This window comes from Monodelphis domestica, chromosome 6, assembly GCF_027887165.1.
Source record: "Monodelphis domestica isolate mMonDom1 chromosome 6, mMonDom1.pri, whole genome shotgun sequence".
Classification (NCBI taxonomy): Eukaryota; Metazoa; Chordata; class Mammalia; order Didelphimorphia; family Didelphidae; genus Monodelphis; species Monodelphis domestica.
This window is the reverse complement of record NC_077232.1, coordinates 246396926-246419855: the sequence shown is the minus strand read 5'-3', so window position 1 is coordinate 246419855 and position 22930 is coordinate 246396926. Positions and strand designations below refer to the sequence as shown.

General features: G+C 37.6%; 1 protein-coding gene across 50 annotated transcripts in view; it reads left to right on the top strand.

Moving 5' to 3' along the window:
- The window catches only part of ANK2 (ankyrin 2), a 765649-nt gene that overhangs the window by 399189 nt on the left and 343530 nt on the right, over positions 1–22930 (top strand). The window contains exon 1 of one of the 50 annotated variants that reach the window (XM_056803015.1): positions 15609–19810. The exons of 42 other annotated variants lie outside the window; for them this stretch is intronic. In XM_056803015.1, the coding sequence (XP_056658993.1) occupies positions 19682–19810 (129 nt within the window). In that variant the 5' untranslated portion in view covers positions 15609–19681. Of the gene's footprint in view, positions 1–15608; positions 19811–22930 lie in introns of those variants that run through there. 7 more of the 50 variants (XM_056803014.1, XM_056803055.1, XM_056803057.1 and 4 more) reach the window with 7 other exon arrangements.

The window sequence follows — 22930 nt, the reverse complement described above, 5'->3', positions numbered from 1 at the left end:
GCTTACTTGTTCTGTTTTTTTTTTTTCTTTAGAACCTTGTTAGATTGCTGGAGAAAATTTGAAGTGTGAATTCATTATTACCCTGATAAGTGTCATTATATTTATATATCACTAGAAGGTTTACAGAATACTTTCTGTACATTAGCTCATTTGACACTCCCACAAAAAACAAAAAACACAAACAAACAAACAGGCAAAGTAGGTGTGATTGTTATCCCCATTTTACCCCCATGAGGCATCAAGAGTTTATGATTTACCCAGGGTCACACAGCTAGTAAAAGCAGAAGGCAGGAACCTGGATCTTTCCAACTGTAGGGCTAACACTCTCTCCAGTTAAGTGTGTTATTACTCCCATAAAAAAAGATTTGCTCTAAGGGACTTCTAATGGCTTACTTAACCCAAAGCAATGCTTAATATGGGAATTCCAGCTTGTATGGCAAATTGGTAGAGGAAAAAATTGTGTGTGTGTGTGTTGTTGGTAGGGAGTCAGGAAGTAAGAAAATGGATTTTGGTGTATTTAAGATCACATCAACTCCAACTAGGCATAAGACCAGTCTTGGCAGAGCTATGGCTCTCTAATTAGTTTTGTTTGGCACCTAATCCATTAAGAAAAAAGGATTAAGATGTTTTTGATTATGATAGTGGCATATGATAATTTTAAAGACTTCTAATAAATTGTCCTTTTGCTATGAATTATCCATTTTGTTATCTCAATAAGAAAAAAAAATACACCCTAAACAATTTCCTTGAGGATTTTATACATGTGATATCAAGGGGGGAAATCATAGCTTTTAGAATTTTGAGGTTTCAGGAATATCAAATCTGAAATCTGAAATGTCTTGCTGTTTCATATTATTATAGAGAAAAGGAGAACAGTAACCCCAAACATTTTTAATTTAAGTTGAAAAATTACCCCATGATAAGACATTTTCATTCAAAATAATTTCTCAAGAATGGCTGTCTTCAATTAAAAAAAAAGTACTACATTTAAAACAAACAAACAAACATATCTTAAAATTGTTACTAAGTATTTGTTCCAAGGCAGAAGAGCTGTAAGCAATGGTAGTTAAGTGTCTTGTCCAAGGTCACACAGCTAGGAAGTATCTGAGGCTACATTTGAACCCAGCACCTCCAGACTCCAGGCCTGACTATCCACTGAATCACCTAGTTACCCTAGTACAGTATCTTTATTATAATGATACTTAACATATAGGTGATGATGAAACAACCTAATATTAGATTGGTACTTGATTTGTGGAAACACTATTAAAGTACAATAGAATTTTTGAAGCATATATTCCTTGCCTTGTCTCTCTTTTCCATCTTTTACACAGTTGCCAAAGTTATACTCCGAAAGCTTAAGTCTTACTTAATAAACAACCCTATATGATCAAACATAAACTCTGTTTGGCATTGAAAGCTTTCTTCCATTTGGTTCTGACCTGCCTTTCTACACTTTCTTCCTCTCCAGACACTTGGGTCCAGCCAAACTGGCCTTATTGGCCCTCCCAATTCCAGTTCCCAGATCTCTGTGTTTATCCAGACTGTCCCTCACAGTCCAGTGGGCTGGAGTACATCCACTCCTTACCTCTATCTTAGAATACCTAATTTACTTTAAAGCTTTTTTTCTACACTGGACCCTTCTTGAGCCACCTAGCTGCTAGTGCTTCTCTCCCTCAAATGACTATTTATTTTGTATATTTTTATTTAGGAACATATATTTCTTGAGTGAAGAGAGCTCCATTTTTCTTTGTATCCTCTGCACCCTGTACTGTCCCTGGCACATAGTGGATGATTAATACATGCTTGTTCATTGATATTAATAACAACACAAATATAAAAATAGGACTTTTTGAATTATTAAGGCATTGGTATAAGGGGGAAAAAGTAGATTTATAAGCTACTTAATAGTTATTAAAACAGCCATAGCCTGGCTTATACCCTAGGGCTAAGGGATGCTGGCAGAATGGAAAATGATTTTGGAGTAGGCTGAAAATGAATGAGATTGTCTATGCCTCCCCACCTCTGCTCTTACAATCTTCTTTTCCTCTTTTGTTGGCTTCTTCTTCCTTTAATATATGTATCTCCTAAGAGCCTTGCACTAAGTGCTGTCGTGTGGGGATATGTCCAGGGTGCTGATATTGGGGGCAGTTCCCCTGGCCCACTTTCCTGATTCCATCACCATGGAGCCCCATTCTGCAGCTCACTTTCTCCACACGCACCCTCCCTACAGCTTCCTTGGGGGATGAGAACCAGGCTCACTGTGGGGTTAATGGTAATTTCTGTGAACATTAATTGGGTGTGAAACCAATTACTATGAAAAGCTTTCCTAGCTTGATTGCTCATTGTGAAAATCTGGATCATCTAGGTTCCCTCTTCCCTGACCCACTTCTTAAGTCTTTTTCCATTTGTTTTAGATCCTCATTTACTGCCTTTGGTCTTATCCTCGTCCCCCATGTCTCTTGTCTTAGCCTCTTTCTTCTGTTTCAAGCTTGAGACCAAAGGCTCTAGGACAGGGATTCTTAAGCTTTTTGGGTGTCCTGGACTCTTTTGTCATTCTGTAGAAGCCTATAGACCCTTTATGTTTTTAAATGCATAAAACAAAATACATAGGAGACCAAATATATTAAAATGCAATTATGTAAACAAATTTTAAAAGTTCATAGGTCTTATAGTCATATAGGAAGTAAGAGGATTTGATAAGATTTTTATGTGTTTATTTTACATTCCAGTCACTACAATGGATTTATAATGCCTTTGGCCAATAAGTGAACTAAATAAATGCCTTGTTGCCCATATATTTTTTATTTATGATTTATTTATATTTAATGTTTTTATTCTGCTATATTTTCAGCACATATTTTCTCTATTTAGATAGTAAATACACTGAGGACTGGTGATCTTTAGTTATCTTTTAGTACCAAAGGTAATGTTGTTTTTTAAATTATGACGATAACACTAGAAAACAAAAGTCTTAATTATCTAACTATCCTCATGGGTGCTTATTTCCCCCTTAAATGTCATATTCTCCTTTAACTATATTTCCACTTCATCTAGCAGAATAGACATGATATACTGTTATATATGTACTGCACTAAAATGATACTGTTTATATGCCTTTCCATTATAGTGAATAAATGAATGAATAAAGTTTCGATGAAGTGCTTACAATGTACAAAGCACTGTGTTAAGAATGGGGAATACAAATTGAAAATAATGCAGTCCCTACATGGACAATACTAGGTGCCTTCTGATGGCTCAATATCTAATAATTGAATTGAATTGAATTCTTCATTTTTGAAAAAGGGATGCTGTTGTCAGTCTTCTATCTCACTCACAATTGTCAAGACCAGCTGTGGAATGCAATGGTTTCAGCACCAAAATTAAAATATATGGTTCTGGGATAGTGGCTGTAGCTGTTCTTGGTTCAGTTGATCAGTCAACAAACATCAATTAAATACTTATTTTGTGCCAGACACTGGGCAAGTGCTGGGACATAAAAAAAGGCAAAAAGTAGCCCCTGACCTCAAGAAGCTTACAGTCTAACATGCACTGCCTTGGTCCCTTTCCTATCATGCCATTTGTTTCACTCTGTTTATTATGTTTCAGTTTATCAAACTTTGTGCTTAGGTCACATGCACTGACTCTGCTCACTAACCTTCAAAGCTTTGCCCTGGACACAGATGAGGATATTGTTCTAGTCTGGTTTTAGTACTACTACTTTGTCTGTCATAAGGTCACAGGGGCCTATTATTTTTAAGTACTCTTCTATTAGGGGATTCAGGCTGCCCCAATCCAATATAATTAATGAAAATATTCCATTTTACAAAAGCAAGCCTTATTTATGCAATCAACCAGAAGAATTCCTTTCTTTTTAGTGTGCTTTATCATCCAGAGGAGTTGTACCTACTATGAACCAGTGCCTGGCACATAGTAGTTAATAAAATGTACAACACACTTTTAACTTTTAACATTTTAGCATCACTTACTTAAGACTAGAAAATCAAGAGAATGAATCAATCTCTGATTTATATAGCATTTGTCAATTTCTAAGGTAGAAATCTTTATCCTGAGATTTTAATAATTGGCTTTCAATAGCTTGTACCAGCTGGATCTGGGACATCCTTGAAAATTCTTTCATCATGACAATGGTTTAGGAGCTCTATTCATGTGTATAGTCTAACAAAAACCATAATGTGCATTATCAGATTCTGTTGCCAGTTTCAGAATTGCTAGTCATTATGGTCTTTGCTTAGAATTAGACAGGATTCCATTTTTAAATGACGTGGCTGTGTCTGAAGGATGTAGAAACCCTGGAAATGCATTACTTGATGTTTATTTGAGCATTTAATGACCAATCAGTTTTTTTAGAGTATAAACTTTAATTGCTAGTGATTTAGAGGCGAGCTATTTAGAGTTGATGTTTATATAAAAGTTTGGCACACAGATTGTTCATATTTTGGGAATGTACACATTTATTCCAATGGCCAAATAAAATAAAATAAAAACATGTCAAATCATGCTTTTTGATGTTTTAGTTTTTCTCAAATGAAAAAGATAATTATTGTTATTATGTTTATTTATTATATTTATTTATGTTTCATTAAAATTATCTTTGTGCTTAACTCACCTCCACTCTACCCCTCTCTCAAATATTAACATGTCCTTAAGGCATGGTTTCTCAAAGTGGGGTGATAGGGAAAAGACGGAGAACTTGAAAGTCTGCATCTTCAATTTACAATTTGGTAGCAGAGGATATGTTTGAATAGCTAAGTCTGCTTTCTCTATACTTTCCCATTCTTAACTGTGCCTCTAATTACTAAGGTGATCTTTACTTTTTAGCCACACTTCTAAATGAAGCTGTTAATTCTCCTCCTTTGAGATAACCCTTTCGCATAAGTTTGTGGCTCTTTCTGTATATGTATGTATGTGTGTTCATATATTAGTAATGCAAACTGCACTAAGAATTTTGGGATAATTCCCCAATTGACAAATGGTCAAGGGATATGAATAGCCAGTTTTCACATGAAATCAAAACTATCAATAATCATATGAAAAAGTATTCTAAATCCTTCTTGATTAAAGAAATGCAAATAAAAACAGCTCTGAGGTACCACCTCACACCTAGAAGATTGGCCAATGTTACAGTAAAGGAAAATGATAAACATTGGAGGCAATGCAGCAAAATTGGGACACTAATACATTGTGGGTGGAGTTGTGAATTGGTACTATCATTCTGGAGAACAATTTGGAATTATGCTCAAAGAGCCTTAAAAGATTGTATATCCTTTGATCTATCTATGCCACTACTATGTTTGTTCCACAGAGAGATAATAAAGAAAAATACTTGTATGAAGATGTTTATAGCTGTGCTCTTTGTGGTGGCAGGGAATTGGAGAATGAGTGGGTGTCCATTGATTAGGCAATGGCTGAACAAATTGTGGTATCTGTTGGTGATGGAATACTATTGTGCTGAAAGGAATGATGAACTGGAGGAATTCCATGTGAACTAGAAAGACCTCCAGAAATTAAAATGGAGCTAAAGGAGTAGAATAGGGAGAACACTGTACACAGAGACTCATACATTGTGGCACAATCGAATGTAATAGACTTTTCTACTAGCAGCAATGTGATGATCCAGGACAATCCAGAGGAATTTATGAGAAAGAACACTATCCACAACCAGAGAAAGAACTGTGGGAATAGAAATGCAGAAGCAAAATATATGATCAATCACATGGTTTGACAGGGCTATGATTGGGGTTTTGGAAAAGATCACTTTATTTCAAATATGAATAACATGTAAAAAGGTTTTGAACAATGATGCATGTATAACCCAGTTGAATTGCTTGTCAGCTCCAGGAGGGGGGAAGAAAGAGGGGAGGAAAAAATCATGAATCGTGTAAACATAGAAAAATATTCTAAATAAATACAATTTAAAAAAGAATTCTGGGATGCCATATGGGGGGGGGAGGGAGTGGGAGACAGAGAGACCAAGAGACAGAGACAGGGAGGAGAGATGGAAAAAGGGAGGGAAAGAAGGAGGGAGAAGGAATGAATATGCAGGACATATGAACTTTAAGGACACTACAGGTCTGGAGAAATGACTGGTAAAAAGTTTCAAAGATTAAGGTAAATAGAAAAAGATGTGTTGTCTAGGAGAAATTTTAAAAAACAGTTATGAGAAAGGCAAAGAAGTGAGAATACTGATCTTAATTGTCATATGATTTGATTTCATAATCAATAGGAAGACTTCCTAAAGCATAGTATGAGTAAAGAAAAAATTAGCAATTGAATTGGGGATCAACAATATTGAAATGATTCTGGAGATGAGCAGAATGAAGAGAAGCATTAAGGAAATGATTCAGAGTATACACAGGAAAGGATGAATTTAAAACATGCTAAATATGAGTGGTTAAGTGGGCCAGGTTCCATTAGAGTTTGATGATATGGAATAATGACCAGTGTGATAAGTGGAAATTGAACTCAAGATCCCAATGTAATATTGAAATATGACAATTTGAATTAATATAAAAAATAACAAATTAGGTCTCTTATAAATAGACTTGCAAAAATTATCTACGAACAGTTTAATAATGAAGTGTTATATGAGTTAGATTTTGATGGCATAATTCTTTCAAAATAAAATTTCTTTTAAATAGAAAAGTATTTTAGGGCCTCAAGTAGTTCAGGGATTGCTTTTGTACAAACAAATTTCAGAAATTATGCTATATTTTCATTTTTTTAAATTTCTTAGACAAATTTTCTGAAGAAATTCATTAGGTAAATTCCAGTAATTGCATTCTCAGCTGTATTATATGAATATAGTTGACTCAGTGAATGGCATTGAATCACTTGAGAATACATTGAGTGATATTTGTTAGTTCATGACCAGGCTAATTTCTTCTTAGAGAGAAATCATTGTAATATGATACTTGGAAAACTGCAAATGTCTGGCTTTAAGTCTCAGATTTCATTTTTCTCCTTTTTTCTCTCCTCTCTTATCTTCTCTCTGGCTTTGTTTCTGTCTCCGTCTTTCTCTTTTTCTTCTCTTCTCTCCTATTCTATCTCAGCAAGGAAATGCTTTAAGCAAAATATTCTCCAAAACAAAATAAACAAAGATGTACTGAAGCAAAGAAGTTGTTTCTGGTTGATGTGAAAAACAATTAGCTACCCATAGCATCCAAAACATTTATCTATGAAACAATTAGACAGCCTCCCCTCTCCAGCAGAGGGCTACCGATCTCCACTGATTTCTGTGAACACTCAGGAAGAAAAGAAACTTAAGTAATTATAGGATCTTCAGTTCATAGATTTAGACTTGGGCAGGACTTTCAAGACCATTTGGTACAAATGGCTTATTTTGAAAATGAGGAGACAGCCCCATAAAGATGGAGTGGCTTGCCGAAGATCACACAGGTAGTGACAGGCAATATTTGAACCTAGGTCCTCTGGTTTTATCCAAAGATCTACCTTTAAAGTTAGCTTTTCTTTGTTATGATGTAAAAGATTTCCATTTCTGACACTGTAGATATAATTTTCTTTTGGAGAAATGTTAGCATTTGTGATTTGTAGATATAGGGAATTTGCCGTTATTAAACTCCCTCTACTCCTGCAGATAAAGGGCATAGAACCTTCCCTGGGCACTGAGGGGCGAAATGATCAGCTCTTTCTGATTCAGAAACCTGCTCTCTATTATCCATTACTCCATGCTTTCTCTCTATAGATAGATAGAATATATAAAGAGCATAATGCCTCTGCTTTTGGAATTCTGCTGACTGGATTTTCATTCTCAGATGTAATTACAGTTCAATGGGAGATATGCAGATCAAATTCAAGGGGAGGGAAGCATCTGCCAGGTTGTCATTGCTGTTTACTTTCCATTTTTGAGAGGGGACAAAGAAGGCAAGCTTTCTTTCTTTTTTTTTTCCTGGGACGGTATATTGAGTTCCATCCAACAAACATTTATTAAACATTTACAAATGTGCAAGTCACTGGGGATGCAAAAGCAAAAATAAGACATTATTTCAATTTTGTAACTGAAAGGGGACTTTTCATCTTGGGAGTTTTCCTCATGCTATTCTCAATGGGTGCCAAGTTGACAGCCTGGTATACTGTGAAGTCTTCTATTTACCCACATAATAACAAAGGCTCTGGGCCAGTTTCCTCCCATTACTCAAACCTGACCTTGAAGGGTCAATTCTGGGAGTTCAATCTCCTGCCTACTTGTGACTTGGCCTTAGTACTGAGGCTGCTTGAAAAAGAGTCAATTACAGCCACTTCATCTTGTAAATATGCTTCTTTTCCAGCCAAATTGCTGTTATTGCTGCCCTTTGCTTTTCCTTACAGTTCTGGTAACAAAAACCAAACAGCCAGGAGTTTCTCTTCATTTGGGAAAAAAAAAGTCTTCTTTGCCTCGCTATTGAAAATGTTGGCACCAAAGCAAAAAGTGATGCAAGTGTGTAAGAGACCTTTTCTCTTGGAAGGACACCATGCAAGGCTTTGCTTGTGGGGGAGAATACCTCTTGAGGACTACAATTCTTGACTGATTTGGGGACTTTTAAGAAGTTATGCAGACTTTTGTATTTGACCACACCATCTTTACTAAATGTCTTCTTGGAAAAAATATTGTGCAAATTCTTGGGAATTTATTTCACTTTGATCCATATATCAGGCCAGAAAATCCTATATTATATCCATCTTCTAAGTGGTCTATCTTATTCTCCACCCTGGGCAGGTAGGATGCACAATGGTTAGAACACCAGTCCTATAGTCAGGAAGACTTGAGTTCAAATGTGTCTCCAGACCCTGGACAAGTCACTTGTACTTTATTTGTCTCAGTTTCTTCATCTGTCAAATGAGCTGGAAAAGGAAATGGCAAACCACTCCAGCATCTTTGCCAAGAAAACTTCAAAAGGGGTCATAGAGTCAGACATGACTGAAAAGTGACTGAACAATAAATTTAGAACCTTCTTCTGAGCTCCTTCTCTCAATTTGTTCCACATACCTCTTCATGCTTTCTCTCAGGCTTCAGCCTATGCTCAGAAAATGAATTCTACACAAAACTGCTAGTCTCTTGCCACAGTGAATTAATTTGGTGCTGCTAGAAAACCAACCATATTAGGAATATTAAGGCTTAAGGCAGTGATGAGAAAGGTCTTAGTTTCTCTCCTAGTTGCCTTTTAGTTGTGCTGAATATTCTACAAAGAACCTTTGCTCCTTCTTTTCCTCCTCTACCTCCTCATTCTCTCATCTATCTATCATCTAACTTGGAAAAAAATTCTACTGTATTTATTTAACATTCATGTTTTCTATTAGAATTTGGTGGAACTTAAAAAAAAACTCCACTATGTGTTATTAACTACAATGTAATAATCATTTATATTTATGTAACAACACGTGTAACAACATTCTGAGATAGCTATGGCAAATTAAACTATTCCCATTTTGTAGATGAAGAAACTGATCCTTCGAAAGATGAAGTGACTTGCTCACTATTGTACTTAAGAGAGAATATTCCAAGCTAGGTCTCTCCCCAGTCCAGCACCCTTTCAATGCCATAATGCCTAAATAACATAAAGAGGAAGGAAGAAGTATGATGGTTACTAGATCTTGAGTTGTAAGACCTGGGCTTAAATCACAGTCCTGTGTGAACATAGACAAGTTGCCTATCTTCTCCATGCCTTGGTTTCCTCACCTCGAAGAGGAGAGGCTGGGAAAAAAAAAGGCCTCTGAGGTCCTTTCCCTATCATGCTTTATCTACAGTTTTATCATCTTATTATGCATAAATAAAACTTTCTTTCTTCTCAGTGGAATCCCTCATCCACACACTGCTGCCAAAATGATATTCTTTAAGCTCTGGTCAATCCATGCCATACTTATATTCAGGTAATTCTAACTAGCTCAGGACCAAACAGAAATTCTTCTGGCTTTAAAGCCCTTCACAACCTTACATATGTTATATTTGCATATATATGTTTATTTGTTTACATATGTATAGACATATGTATCTGGTCTTTTTTCCCAGGCATGTCTGATTCCTCATGGGCCCATTTAGAGTTTTCTTGACAAAGATGCAGGAGTTACTAGCCATTTTCTTCTTCAGCTTATTTTGCAAATGAGGAAAATGAGGCAAACAGGGTTAAGTGACTTGCCCAGGGTCACACAACTAGTGAGTGTCTGAGGCCAGATTTATACTCCGGAATATGAGTTTTCTTGACTCCACACCCAGTGCTCTATCTCCACCACCTAGATGCCCTTGTATATACATATACACATATATAAAGATATACACATGAACATGGGTTTATAAATACACATGTACATATACACACATGCACATGGATGCACATTCACTCCCATTACACATATACACATTTGTTGTCTCCTCGACTGGAATAAAGTGTCCAAGGCGCCTTGAGGGCAGAGACTGTTGCATCTTTTCTTTTTCTTTTTCTCCAGAGCCTAGAATAGTACCTGGCATATAGCAGGCTCTTAAGTAAGATTGTGAGTTGATTAACCGATCTCTCTCACCTGTAAACTTATGCAATTCCTGTTACCTGGATCATATATTTAGCATTTGTCATTTGCTGACATATATTATAACTTTCAAATATATTATGACTTTTGTAAAAATCTAAAATTGTCCCCCTACATAGCCAAATTTCTTTTTTTTTTTAAACCCTTGCCTTCCATCTTGGAGTCAATACTGTGTATTGGCTCCAAGGCAGAAGAGTGGTAAGGGCTAGGCAATGGGGGTCAAGTGACTTGCCCAGGGTCACACATCTAGGAAGTGTCTGAGGCCAGATTTGAACCTAGGATCTCCAATCTCTAGGCCTGGCTCTCAATCCACTGAGCTACCCAGCTGGCTCCCCCCACCCCCCATAGCCAAATTTCTTAGTAACTTGATGAGTCATTTTCAACTGTGTCTGATTCTTCTTATTCCTATTTGGGGATTTGCCATTTCCTTCTCTGCTCATTTTATAGATGAGGAGACTGAGGCAAACAAGGGTAAATGACTTGTCCATGGTCACACAGCTAGTAAGTACCTGAGGCTAGATTTGAACTCAGGAAGATGAATCTTTTGACTCCAGGCACTATCTACTGTACCACCTGGGTGCCCTCCTTGACAGCAGGGACCATTTAATAAATTTGATGTATACTTCTTGATACTGTTAGTTAATATTCAGTAAACAAGTTCATTGATGAACTGGAGGATTTATATGTGAACTGGAAAGACCTCAAAGAACTGATGCAGAGAGAAAGGATCAGAACATTATACACAGAGACTGATATACTGTGGCATAATCGAACATATTGAACTTCTCTACTGGCAGCAATACAATGATCCAGGATAATTTGGAGGGACTCATGAGAAAGAACACTATCCCCATGCAGAGGAAGAACTGTGGGAGTAGAAGCACAAAAGTAAAACATGATCAATCACATGGTTCAAAGGGGATATGAAATATGAATAACATGGAAATATGTTTTGAACAATGATGTAGGTATAACCTAGTGGAATTGCTTGTCAGCTCCTGGAGGGGGAATGGAAGAGGGGAGGGAAAAAATCATGAACCATGCAATCATGGAAAACTATTCTAAGTAAATAAATAATTTAAAAAAAGCCAAGTTCATTAATTCACTAAGAACTATCTTGGTTGGCACAGCAAAGAGATTTGGGCTAATAGGCTTGCCCAATTTGTATACTCTTATTATGCTTTGTGTGAATGAATGTTAAATGGGAAGATCTGGCCATGATCAAAAACCAAAGGACACTAGAAACCTAGTAACTGATGATATAATATAGTTTAGTTAATCAAAGGACTCAAAAGCAAGGTATTGCACCATCCAATCACCTTTACTGAGCAACGTGAAATGGATTCAATATTCTCCTTCTGCTCCAGCAAAACAAGTGCAGTAACAATCCAGATGTCTGAACCTTTGTAAGATATTTGGCAACTCATGAATACAAATGGTCATTTCCAATGGAGAAAATGACCAGATGATAATGTGTCAACTGCTCCTCAATTGGCAATGTAGCCACAAGGATTTGGGGTGAATTTTTGTGCTTGGCCCAACATTTTTATCAATGACTTGTATAAAGGCACAGATGGTGTATTCATCAGATTTCCAGATGACACAAAGCTGGAAGGGATTCCTAACACTCTGAATGATGGGGTCAGGATCCAAAAAGATTGTGCCAACCTATAAGATTTGGCAAAATTGAACATGATGATTTTTAATTGAGTAGGTGTAAAGTTTTATGCTTGAGTTTTTAAAAAGTGCTTTACTGAACACATTATGATTGTGAAGGATGATTAGAAATTTGTTTGAAAAATATTGAAGGTTTTTAATGAAATACAAGTTCAGTATGGATCAACAATGAGCTGAACCAACCTAAAAGGCCAATATGGTTTTTGTTTAAACACTGTATATTAAGTTGTACATTTGTTATACACTATAGTTTAGGCTACAGCTAAGGTGTTGTGTTTAGTTCTGAGCATGTATGTTTAGAAGAGAACACTTAAGGAAGGTAATGGTCCCAGATGGTGAAGGACTTGCATTCTTGCAATATAAGAATTGATTGACAGAAATGAGGATGGTTAACCTGAAGAAGAGGAGATTTGACCAGGAAGTGGGTAAAATAGTTGGCTTCAGAATTTGCCATTTTCTGTTTGGCTCAGAGAGTAGATTTAAGAGTGGAGAGGGTGAAAGCAACAAGGTCACATTAAGGCTTTACACCTGAAAGTACTCCTAATATTTAGAGATTTTCAAAGATGGAGTGGGCTATCAAAGGAAATAGTGAATTACCTCTCACTGGAGCTCTTTAAGCAAACATTGGATAATCTTTTGTTGGGTATGCTATCGTGGTAATTATTTTTTGATTATGGGTTAGATTAGATGGTCACTGAGCTCAATTTCAATTTAAAAAATTCTGCACTTTGCTTTGTGTGGATATGGGAGAAACTATTTTATTAAAACAACATGGCTTTTTTTGGGGTAAATCCTTACCTTCTGTCTTAGTATTACTCCTAAGACAGAAGAGTGGCAAGAGCTAGGCAATTGGGGTTAAGTGACTTGCCCAAGGTCACCCAGCTTTTATTTAATTATTCTTTACTAAAATTACTAAGGGAATATACTAAGCAAAGAATTGGACTTTGGTCCAGTGTTTTCTTTGATGGAATTATACTCTACTAAACAGGTAAAGATTTAAGTGATCTGTCACAGATTTTATGCATAACCTTCAGCAAATTTCCTATGAATCATGTAATTAGGATTGCAATCATTTTTCTCAACTATAATTTTTAAAAGTATACTTGTTTTTTATTTTGAAGGAATATTAAGATTTCAAAATTGTTTCTTTAAGGTTCTCCAAAAAAGGCATATTAACAGTAATATCCCGTAAATGAAACCTAAACTTGATTTAAACCATAATGATCATGCCTTGATTTAAAATTAATAATTATTTTAATTTTTATTAATCCTCTCCATATGTAGAGAAAAAGAAAAATCATATTTTAAAAGATAGTTAAAATGAGTTCTTTTTCCACATGAAAAACAAAATATATAATTTTGTCCAGCTAAAAGAAAATCCAGTTTTGTTCTAACAATAACTGATTTTTGAATCAATGTGGTTAAGCAAAATGGATTTATGGGCACCTTCTCATGATCTCTGCTCTATACAACATAAATATCAGATGTTGAATTATATTTTTATTTTGAGGAATAATTCTAAAATAGGCTTTTATCTAACTATCCATCCATCCATTTCTATCAATTTAACTCATTAAACTGGACGTATAATATTCTGAATATTTATTATTGTAATAGGAATTTTAAAGAGTAAATTGTTTCCTTTTAGATGTTTAAGCTATTTTATAAGTCCAATTAAAATACCTCCCATGTGCCCTTATGGAGATAAGTTACCACATAAATAAACACAAATGAATTTCCAGGGCCATCAGGTTGAGAGGAATCTCATAGGATCCATTATTTAGTAATTCCTTTTATTTTATGTAAATTGAAGGGCTAAGAGGTGCAGCACAAGCTCAGTGAAGAGAAACATGCTATCTCATTAGAAGCCACATTTTAAAAATGAGGGAACTGAGGCTTCCAGAGATGAGGCAATGGCCACATAGCTAATATCAGAACTGGAATTGGAACCTATGGCTCCTGATTTCAGGTCCAATACTCTTTCTGGCATATTTACCTGACCTACATTAAGTGAAAGCTATGGGGTTTTATTTTATTTTATTTTATTCATCTTCAGCAAGTAGTGAAGTCTCTGAAAGTGTAGATTCTCTGAGTGAGGATCTATTGATTAATCTAGTGTAGACCAGAGGTGCTAGAGAGGCTTCCTGCACTACTCCCTAATTGGGAAATATTTAATAAAATAAATAAATATATAATAGAACACAGATGATGTGAGTTCATGGTTTTCTAAGTCAGTATCTAGCCTGGCTCCACTTCTGTTTAAGTTTCACTCTGTTGGTGTAGACTCTTGGCTCAACCTACAACTGAATAGAATCTCCTCATGTCCCATTCCCAATTTGGTGATGTTTTCTTTTTCTTTCTAGTATATCTGCTCCTCCTCCAACTCCCCACCTCAACTCCATTGGGATTAGTGTAACAATATATGGCCTTTAATTGCATAGCAATTTCTCCTGGGTGGGGATGAAGCCGAGGGGGAAATTACATTGCATATGGCTAACTCAGATCTTATTGACTGATGCCCTGAATATCGTGTTCCCTGACTGACGTTTGCAGATGGTCTTCTTTAAAATCTGATCAATGAGGTACTGGACACCGAAGGCAGCAAATGTCCACTTTCTCTCCTGGTCTGTAAAATTAAATGTGTCCTCTCTGAAGGGCAATCTCTGCTGGCTATCAAGTTTAAATGTGAACTACACTGTGTCTTACCCTAAAAGGCAGATGCGAGCTTTCCACAGTGAGGTGAAGATGTTTCATTGAAGGAAACATCTTTTGTCCCAGTTTAAAATTCAAAACTGTATCATCTCTCTGCTGGAAGCCTGAAGGAAGACCCCTTTTATGTGGCCCATGAATCATTTAAATGGCTATGAGCTCCTGGGACTGGAGGAGGGTACCCTGTTTGTGCAGAGGTCAACTGGTGAGTGTGCACTCCTCTCCTCTCTCTCTCTCTCTCTCTCTCTCTCTCTCTCTCTCTCTCTCTCTCTCTCTCTCCCTCCCTCCCTCTCTTTGCATGTAGAGACCCCAAATATGAGTTTTTCCATGCAAATATTAGGTACAAGGAAGCTTGACCAACAGATATGGGAAAGGGGGTATTTAAAATCATATACGCAAAAGACTTATTGAATAAATTGGATTAAGAAAGAACATTTTCAGAGACTGACTACGTCAAATCTTTCTGGCGTTCTAATTATGAAAAGATTATGTCATTCTGCTTCCCTCAAAAGGGGACAATATGTTCTATTGGAGGAAAGGATCAATGAAAAACAATCTGCTAAAAATGTGGCATGTTGAATAGAATTTAGGTTTTCTTTTTTAAAAAACTCATACTAGTTTCTTATATTCTTCTGCTCTTTTATGAATCTACTAAGGCATATGATAGAGAATTTGTGTGTGTTTGTATGTTTGTGTTTGTGTATGCCTGTGAAACTTTCATAAGGCAACACAGTCAAATGCAAAGGTTCTTTTTGTGTCACAGACACTTTTGGCAGTTCGGTCAAGCCTTCTCAGAACAATGTTTTTAAATGTATTAAACAAAATACAGAGGATTAAAAAGATACCCAACTGTTTTGATATAGTTTAGCAAAATACTAAAAACAACAAACAATAGCAACAACAACAACAACAACAACAACAACAACAAAGCAGACAAGTTCATGGGCCCCAGCTGAAGAACTTCTGGTCTATTGGACAGATTATTGAGCTAGGAATCAGGAATCATGGCTCTGGGCAATATTCCTACCATATTGTTGTCTTATCTAGAGCAGGCCAGTTATCTTTTACATTATTACTGTTTCATTCAGAGGTATTGTGAGAATTTAGATACATGAAGAATAGTGTGGTCCTTGAATGTAGACCAGTATATAGAGGGTATGATGGTTGTAGAATTTTTAGAGTCAATGTTGGATGAAATCTTTTATATGTCAAATATTTCTGTTTATGGTGAAATAAGCTAGAATCGATTCTCCTGATGAAAAAAACAGAGAATAAATGTCTTATGTTGGCACTTACAACAAACAGTTGGTTGGGTACATTGGAGATCTAATATCTTGGAGAAAGGGAAAGAGAGAGAGAGAGAGAGAGAGAGAGAGAGAGAGAGAGAGAGAGAGAGAGAGAGAGAGAGAGAGAGAGAGAGAGACAGAGAGACAGAGAGACAGAGACAGAGACAGAGAGAGACAGAGAGAGAGACAGAGAGAGAGACAGAGAGACAGAGAGAGACAGAGACAGAGACACACAGACAGACAGACAGAAGAGATAGAGACAGAGACAGAGAGAGACACAGAGAGAGACTATAATAGAAACTCAAAGAAACTTGCGGTCTCTAAGCATCTGAAAGCTGGGGAATTGATTTGACATTGTTAAACTTTACAAGTATATTTATCTTTTGGGTTTTTATGAAGCCCTCAAGAAAAACTTGTTTAACAATCTCCACTACTCCCCCCAACTGCATGGCTTCTTTACATCATGCTTACATAGTCTTTGGGATGTTGAATGCTCTTGTTATACTTCATATCCCCAACTACTATCCTCAGAAAAGGGGAAGGAGATATTTTATTTAGCAGAAGCATGTTCCATAAGCTACTCTTCTCTCAGGAAACATTCCACAAGCATCATTTTAACTATAGGGAGATGTATTCAGAGAACAGAGCCAGATATTTAAACCATTTGTATTTTTCTGGCAAAATGATATTCACTTATCAAGTGAACTCTTCCTTATTTTTTTTTAACCCCTTACTTTTCATCTTAGAATCAATACTGTGTATTGGTTCCAAGGCAGAAGAGCAGTAGGGCTAGGCAATAGGGGTTAAGTGTTTTTCCAGGGTGACACAGCCAGGAAGTGTCTGAGACCAGATTTGAACCCAGAACCTCCCATATCTAGACTTTCAATCCACTGAGTCACCTACCTGCCCAAAGCTTTCCTTATTGAAAACTATTTTCTAAAGAAGGGTGATTGTATGAAAAGGATGTTAGAGGGTATGGAGCATCCCAACTGATACCTTGGGTTCTAACCTTGCTGCTTTCTTTGGGACTTCCACTTCCTAACATGTTTAACAAGGTGATTAAAAAAACCTTTCCTTCCATCTTAGAATCAATACTATGTATTGACTCCAAGGCAGAAGAATGGTAAGGGCTAGGCAATGGGGAAGTGTATGAGGTCAGATTTGAACCTAGCACTTCCCATCTCTAGACCTGACTCTTAATCCAGTGAGCCACCAATTGCCCTCTTAACAAGGTGATTCTTATTGTCATGAACAATACACTGGGCCCTCTTCCTGAAGTATACTATATCTTGATAGCAAAGAACATATTTGAATTGTAGTTATGTATGTAAGCAACATGGGATTCATTTAGGTAAAGAGACACTGGATCTTTTCTTAAAATTATCTCCTATTCTGTATGAAATATAATATGAAAGGAGAACTAGAAGGGTGGAATGATGATGTATCAGCTTGATTTGGAATATGGAGACTAATCTTGAGCTGCCAGAATGGAAGATAAGAAAAGCCACAATGGGAAGTTTCTGATGCTCAAGAGACTGATAAAGCTGAACTGGAGTTGATTAATGCTTACACCACTGGACCATAGCTAAATACTTTTTTGGACAGTGATGCTTGCTTTGCTTTTGAGTTGGTTCTCTGACTTGGTCAGTTTGTGGGTTTCTTCTCTCTCCTCCTGTGCCTCCTCTAATACCTAAGACTATTTTGGTTTGTTTGAGACAACTTAAGGACTATGAGAATGGTCATTACAAATCCCAATAGTACTTGAGCAGTATATGAGTAATGCTTAAGAGTGGGTGAGTGTAGGGTCTTCCCTAACAGAATATACAACTGTTAATTTCATGTGTTGAAATTCAAAAAGGAGTTACATTACAAAGTTTCCAGAAAAAGATCTCTCAATCTATGTATTCCACTCAGTGAATTTTCTAGGATCTGGACATATATGTGACCTAAGATCCTATATGGACAGAAAGTCTTTCCTGGAACACAGATTAACAAGCTAAATTACAGTACTTGTTTAATTACGTAGTAGCTTTCCATTCTATCAATTCTCCCCAATAATCAAATGTATTCCTTCAAGCAGGACAGTTATGCATTGTCTCTAGTGGGCTATTTGCATGGAATCACCAGAACCCAATGTGATTGATGTCCCTGTGTCATTAGGTGAATAGGAAAGTTGTTAATGACATCTTAACCAAGTTGCTGTAGATTCTGGAAAGTTGGTTTCTTGTGGTCTACTGAGAAATAGGCATGTGTTTCCTTCATCAGTTAACATGATGCATCTCTCCTTGTCTTCTTTTTCTTTGCGTCTCCTTTGTGTTTGTGTGTGAGTGTGCTGGGAACATTAATCCTGTTTCATGCTCATTACTGCTTCACAACTGTTCAGTAATTACTGGAAAAACGAGCCTTGGCCTTTAATGATCATTACCCACGTGCCCCTCTTCCAAGATGTGGGGATGCCTTCCTTTCGTGGTTCCGATTCTCTCCTCCTTCATCACTCAGCTGGCAAAGCCAAGCAGAGCCCAGATTATGCTGTGTTTTCCCACTGACAGCCCCATTTGATTCCCCTGCTTAATGCAGATCCCTAATGCAGGCTCACGTGGGTCTGTAAATGACACAATGAGGACTAAGCTATTCCCAGCCTTCTGAAGCTTGTACACCCGTGGATTGGTACAATCGTGGCTTCTTGCAGGTGAACTCAACGTCCCTGGTCCCCGGCTCGGAATGCAGCAGCTTGGTTGTTTGCCTTCTTCCCCATCTGCTTTTTTTTTTTAATGAACCTAAAATGAGAAAATATAGGAGAGGTTTTTAAGAAGAGAGAAGGAAAGAAATCCATGTCATGTGCTTCAGCAGAGGCAGTTTGAGCAACCGCGGTAGCAGCAAGCACCAGCAACAGGAACACGGCAGCAGCAAGTCATTAAGGCAGACTGCACCATTTTCTTCTCACCCTGCATAGAGGTGCTCCTGGGAGCTGCAATCCACAGCCCACCCCCTATTGGTACGACGGAGGTGGCTTCTTCCTGGCCCCAGTCAGAGGGCACAGATTGTCTGGAGGAGTTACAAAAGACTCTTCCAGTTGGGGATGTGTGCCTAAAGGATGGCTATTTCACCTGGTCAGATGCTTATTTGCCCTTATAGCCACAGAACTGCAGAAGAGGCTCCCGTTTAGCACTCCTCGTTGGTGTTTTCTGTTTTTCCACCTGGCATCTCATTCTCTCTGCATGAGCATTTGTGTGCAGGTGTGTATTTGTGGGAGTGTTTTGGTATGCTGCAGTGAATTATGGGTGGTGCAGAGGCTAAAGGAAGAGTGTGACCTATCACGGAGGTGGAGAAGTATATGATTCTGTGAGTGGTTTTGGCTGCCAGCCGTTGCTCCGTGGGGGGGAGGAAATCTTTATCTATATGCAACATCACCTGGATTGCTGTGGAGTGGAAATTAATTCTCAGGGACTGCCACTGTCTGCTTCTGCAAAATGGCTCATGCTGCTGCTTCCATTAAGAAAGTTCGGGAGGCTGAGCTCGATGAAAAGGAGAAAAACCTTGAGAGGGAGAGAAAAAAACAACGGAAAATCCCTAGGGAGCGAATAGAGAGGAAACGCAAGGTATGGAGAACTCTCTCTCTCCCCTTCTTCTTTCCCAATGTCTGGGTCCTTGGAAGTCTCTTGTCACTACGACACTAGCAACTTCCTTATCCCCCCTTTCAACCATCCATTCACCTTTGCCCTGTGTCTTCAATCACTTTAATAAGGCTGTGGCTCAGGAATTCATTTACTGCATCAGGAAGAGTGGGGGTAGCCAAGGCAGAGAGGTCTCGGTTCTATACCCAGCAAAGGTGATCAGTACATTTTTCCCCCTCAGAATTTTCAGTCGAGTCAAGTAGGTTATGCCTCTAACTGACTTAAGACACTCCTCAAACGAGAAGGCAAGCAATTGATTTATGGCTGCAGTGTTAGGGTATTTTCTTCTGCTGTGTATAGTCTGGGCTAACAGTCATTGGCATTAAAGTCAGCTTTCCTTCAGGAACTACATGCTCTGTATAAATCTCAGTTAAAGGTTGAACTATAGGTTTGCTTTCATTCCCCCCCCCCCATGAATTAAATTGCCATTATTCTATTTTAAAGTGCATTGCCACATATGCCTGAGTATTGGGTGCACAAAAATTGGGGAGGGGGTTTCTCTGATAGACATTTCCTTTTCATTTTCTGATGGTGAGTAGAAAAATAATGAAGACCAATTGTGGCATACATACCATGTTAGAGAATGTGGTTTGCTTTGCATACATACAGTTGGAGAATTTCTTCTCTTCTCAGAAGAGCAAAATTCCCATGCCCTACTGAAAATGAAGTAGTCATTTCACCTGGCCCTCTTGTTCTGTTAAAGCAAGGGGGGAATGACTTGTGAATGCTGAATTTGCCAAAGTAGGTCATTCTATATCTTCAGAAGATGATAAACAGCATGTTGTGTTCACAAGTATAAAAATAGTGAAAATCATGGTTTGCAGACAAGCTGTTCGGCATAGCTTTGGGATTAGGGTTACACTGGGGATGCATCTGTTCTTAGGAATTGATGAGTATTTATTTTGAGATTTGTAGGGTTTGATCATTTTGTTTGTTGGGGTGTGTGTGTGTGTGTGTGTGTGTGTGTGTGTGTGCGTGCGTGCATGAGTGCACATATATGCAGACCCCTGACTAAAGATATTTCCTTCAAAGCACATCACTTATTTTTTTTAAATGGGGACCATTATATTGACTTTTCATCTTGAGAGTCTCAGTTAGAGAGATCCAGGCACTTTACATTATTGTTTGAACATTTCTTATTTCTAGTCCTTAGCAAAGTTTCTGTGTCTCTATGCAATCCTGGAAAACACAGGACTTCTTCTTATTTCAGTTTCACTACTTACTACCAGAATAATTGATTCATGTTACACTTATTAACATAGATGAAATGAGTAATGGATTAGAGTTTTTCTTCTGGAAGAAGATCTGATACCCTATTTATGACCTTTTAAATTCTGTGTTTCAAGAGCACATTGAGTTCTATTCACATTATCATTTTTTAGAAAAATCAGATCAGCAGTACCATTGGTCATTTTGGCAGGAGTTAGCTCCCTATATCACAGCTGCTGTGATTCTACTCTTAATCCTCTAAATGGGGCACTGCAGCATAAAGGAATTATCTGGGATTATATCCCTTCAACCCTTTTTTCCATTGAAAATATCATATTTGGGGGGATTGATGCTTATTCAGCAGCCAGTTGTGACCTAGCAACTTTGCCTAGATAGCATACTTGTACCATTCAAGAGCATCTCTCTCTTTTTTTCCTTCCTCTTCACACATCCATACACAGAGACACACAGCAAAGACGGCAATTTGTTCTTTTCTGTGTTTTGGATCCTTTTCCTTTCCCCCCTTTCCTCTTATTTTGTAAACATGGGTGCTACTCAATATTAAAAGCCCAAACTGTATTAAATGATCTTTATAATTCTCTCTGACGTGGCTACTACATTTCTCTCCCTGAAATTTCATGAGCTCAGGTAGGATCCCAGGTTAATAAAATGGACATAGGGTAGGTAGGGTCATCAGATTTTCATATCTAGGAAATACTAGTTCACAGTTAGAAATCTTTAGGGAAAACTGCACTAGCTACTACTGTATTGGTTCTTTTCTTGGTAGAGTGCCACCTCTCCCCCACCCCCTCCTTTGCTGCAGCTGCACATATAGTTACAGAGATACTTGGACTGCACAAAATCATTGCTTTGCAAATTGGATGGGTGTGGTTTCCAGATCCCTGAGCTTTACTCTCTCTCTGTAAATAGACATCCACCTGAATTCCTTCTGCATTTTGCTTCAAGAGATTTCAAAAATTGGCAAATGATTGCAAAAAGGATAGATTCTAAAGATATGAATTCGTGTCAGTCCAGACTACTGCAATAGCTTCCCACCTCCAGTTTTTCCTTAACTCTCCTTAATCATGCACACTGCTGCCATAGTAATTTTCCTAAAGTGCAGCTATGTTTACATGAATCTTTCTGCTCAAAAACCTTTAATGGCTACCTCTGGTTTACAGATTACAGTTCAAACTCCCCTGCCAGGTTTTCAAGGTCTTATATGATATGGCTCCAACCAATCCTTGTCTCTACATGTAGGCTACTCATCAGCCAGACTAAGCTGTTCATTGAACACATCTAATACTTTCTTCCCTCCTCTATGCTTTGCTTGGAACACCTTTTCTCCAACCCCACCTGTCAGTATCATCTTCCAAAGACACTGACTCCATGAAGATTCCCCTGATTCATGTGCTTGGAATATGCTGTCTCATTCCTTGGAACCCCCACAATGTTTCATACTTCTCTTGTGCCCTGCTTACAGAATTCCAACCTATTTGTTAGCTATTTGCATATTTTTCTTGTCCTCCTAGATTAGAAATTATTATGGATAGTTTTTTATTGCAACATTCCACAACACCTATCAGAATGTCTGGCACATATATGATATATTGGGCCTAATGTTGGATTTTCAAAATAATACGTGATTTTTAGTGCACTCTAAGTAAAGCTTATTGAGAGGTAACATTGTATAGTGGGCAGGGAGCTGGCCATGAAGACCTGTGGACCTGAGTAGGTCATGTAATCATTTAGTGCTTTAGACAATTCTCTAAGACACAAAATTGAAGAAAAAATGCTGGTGCATTAGAAGAGGGAATTTCCTCTTCTGGGAAGCTG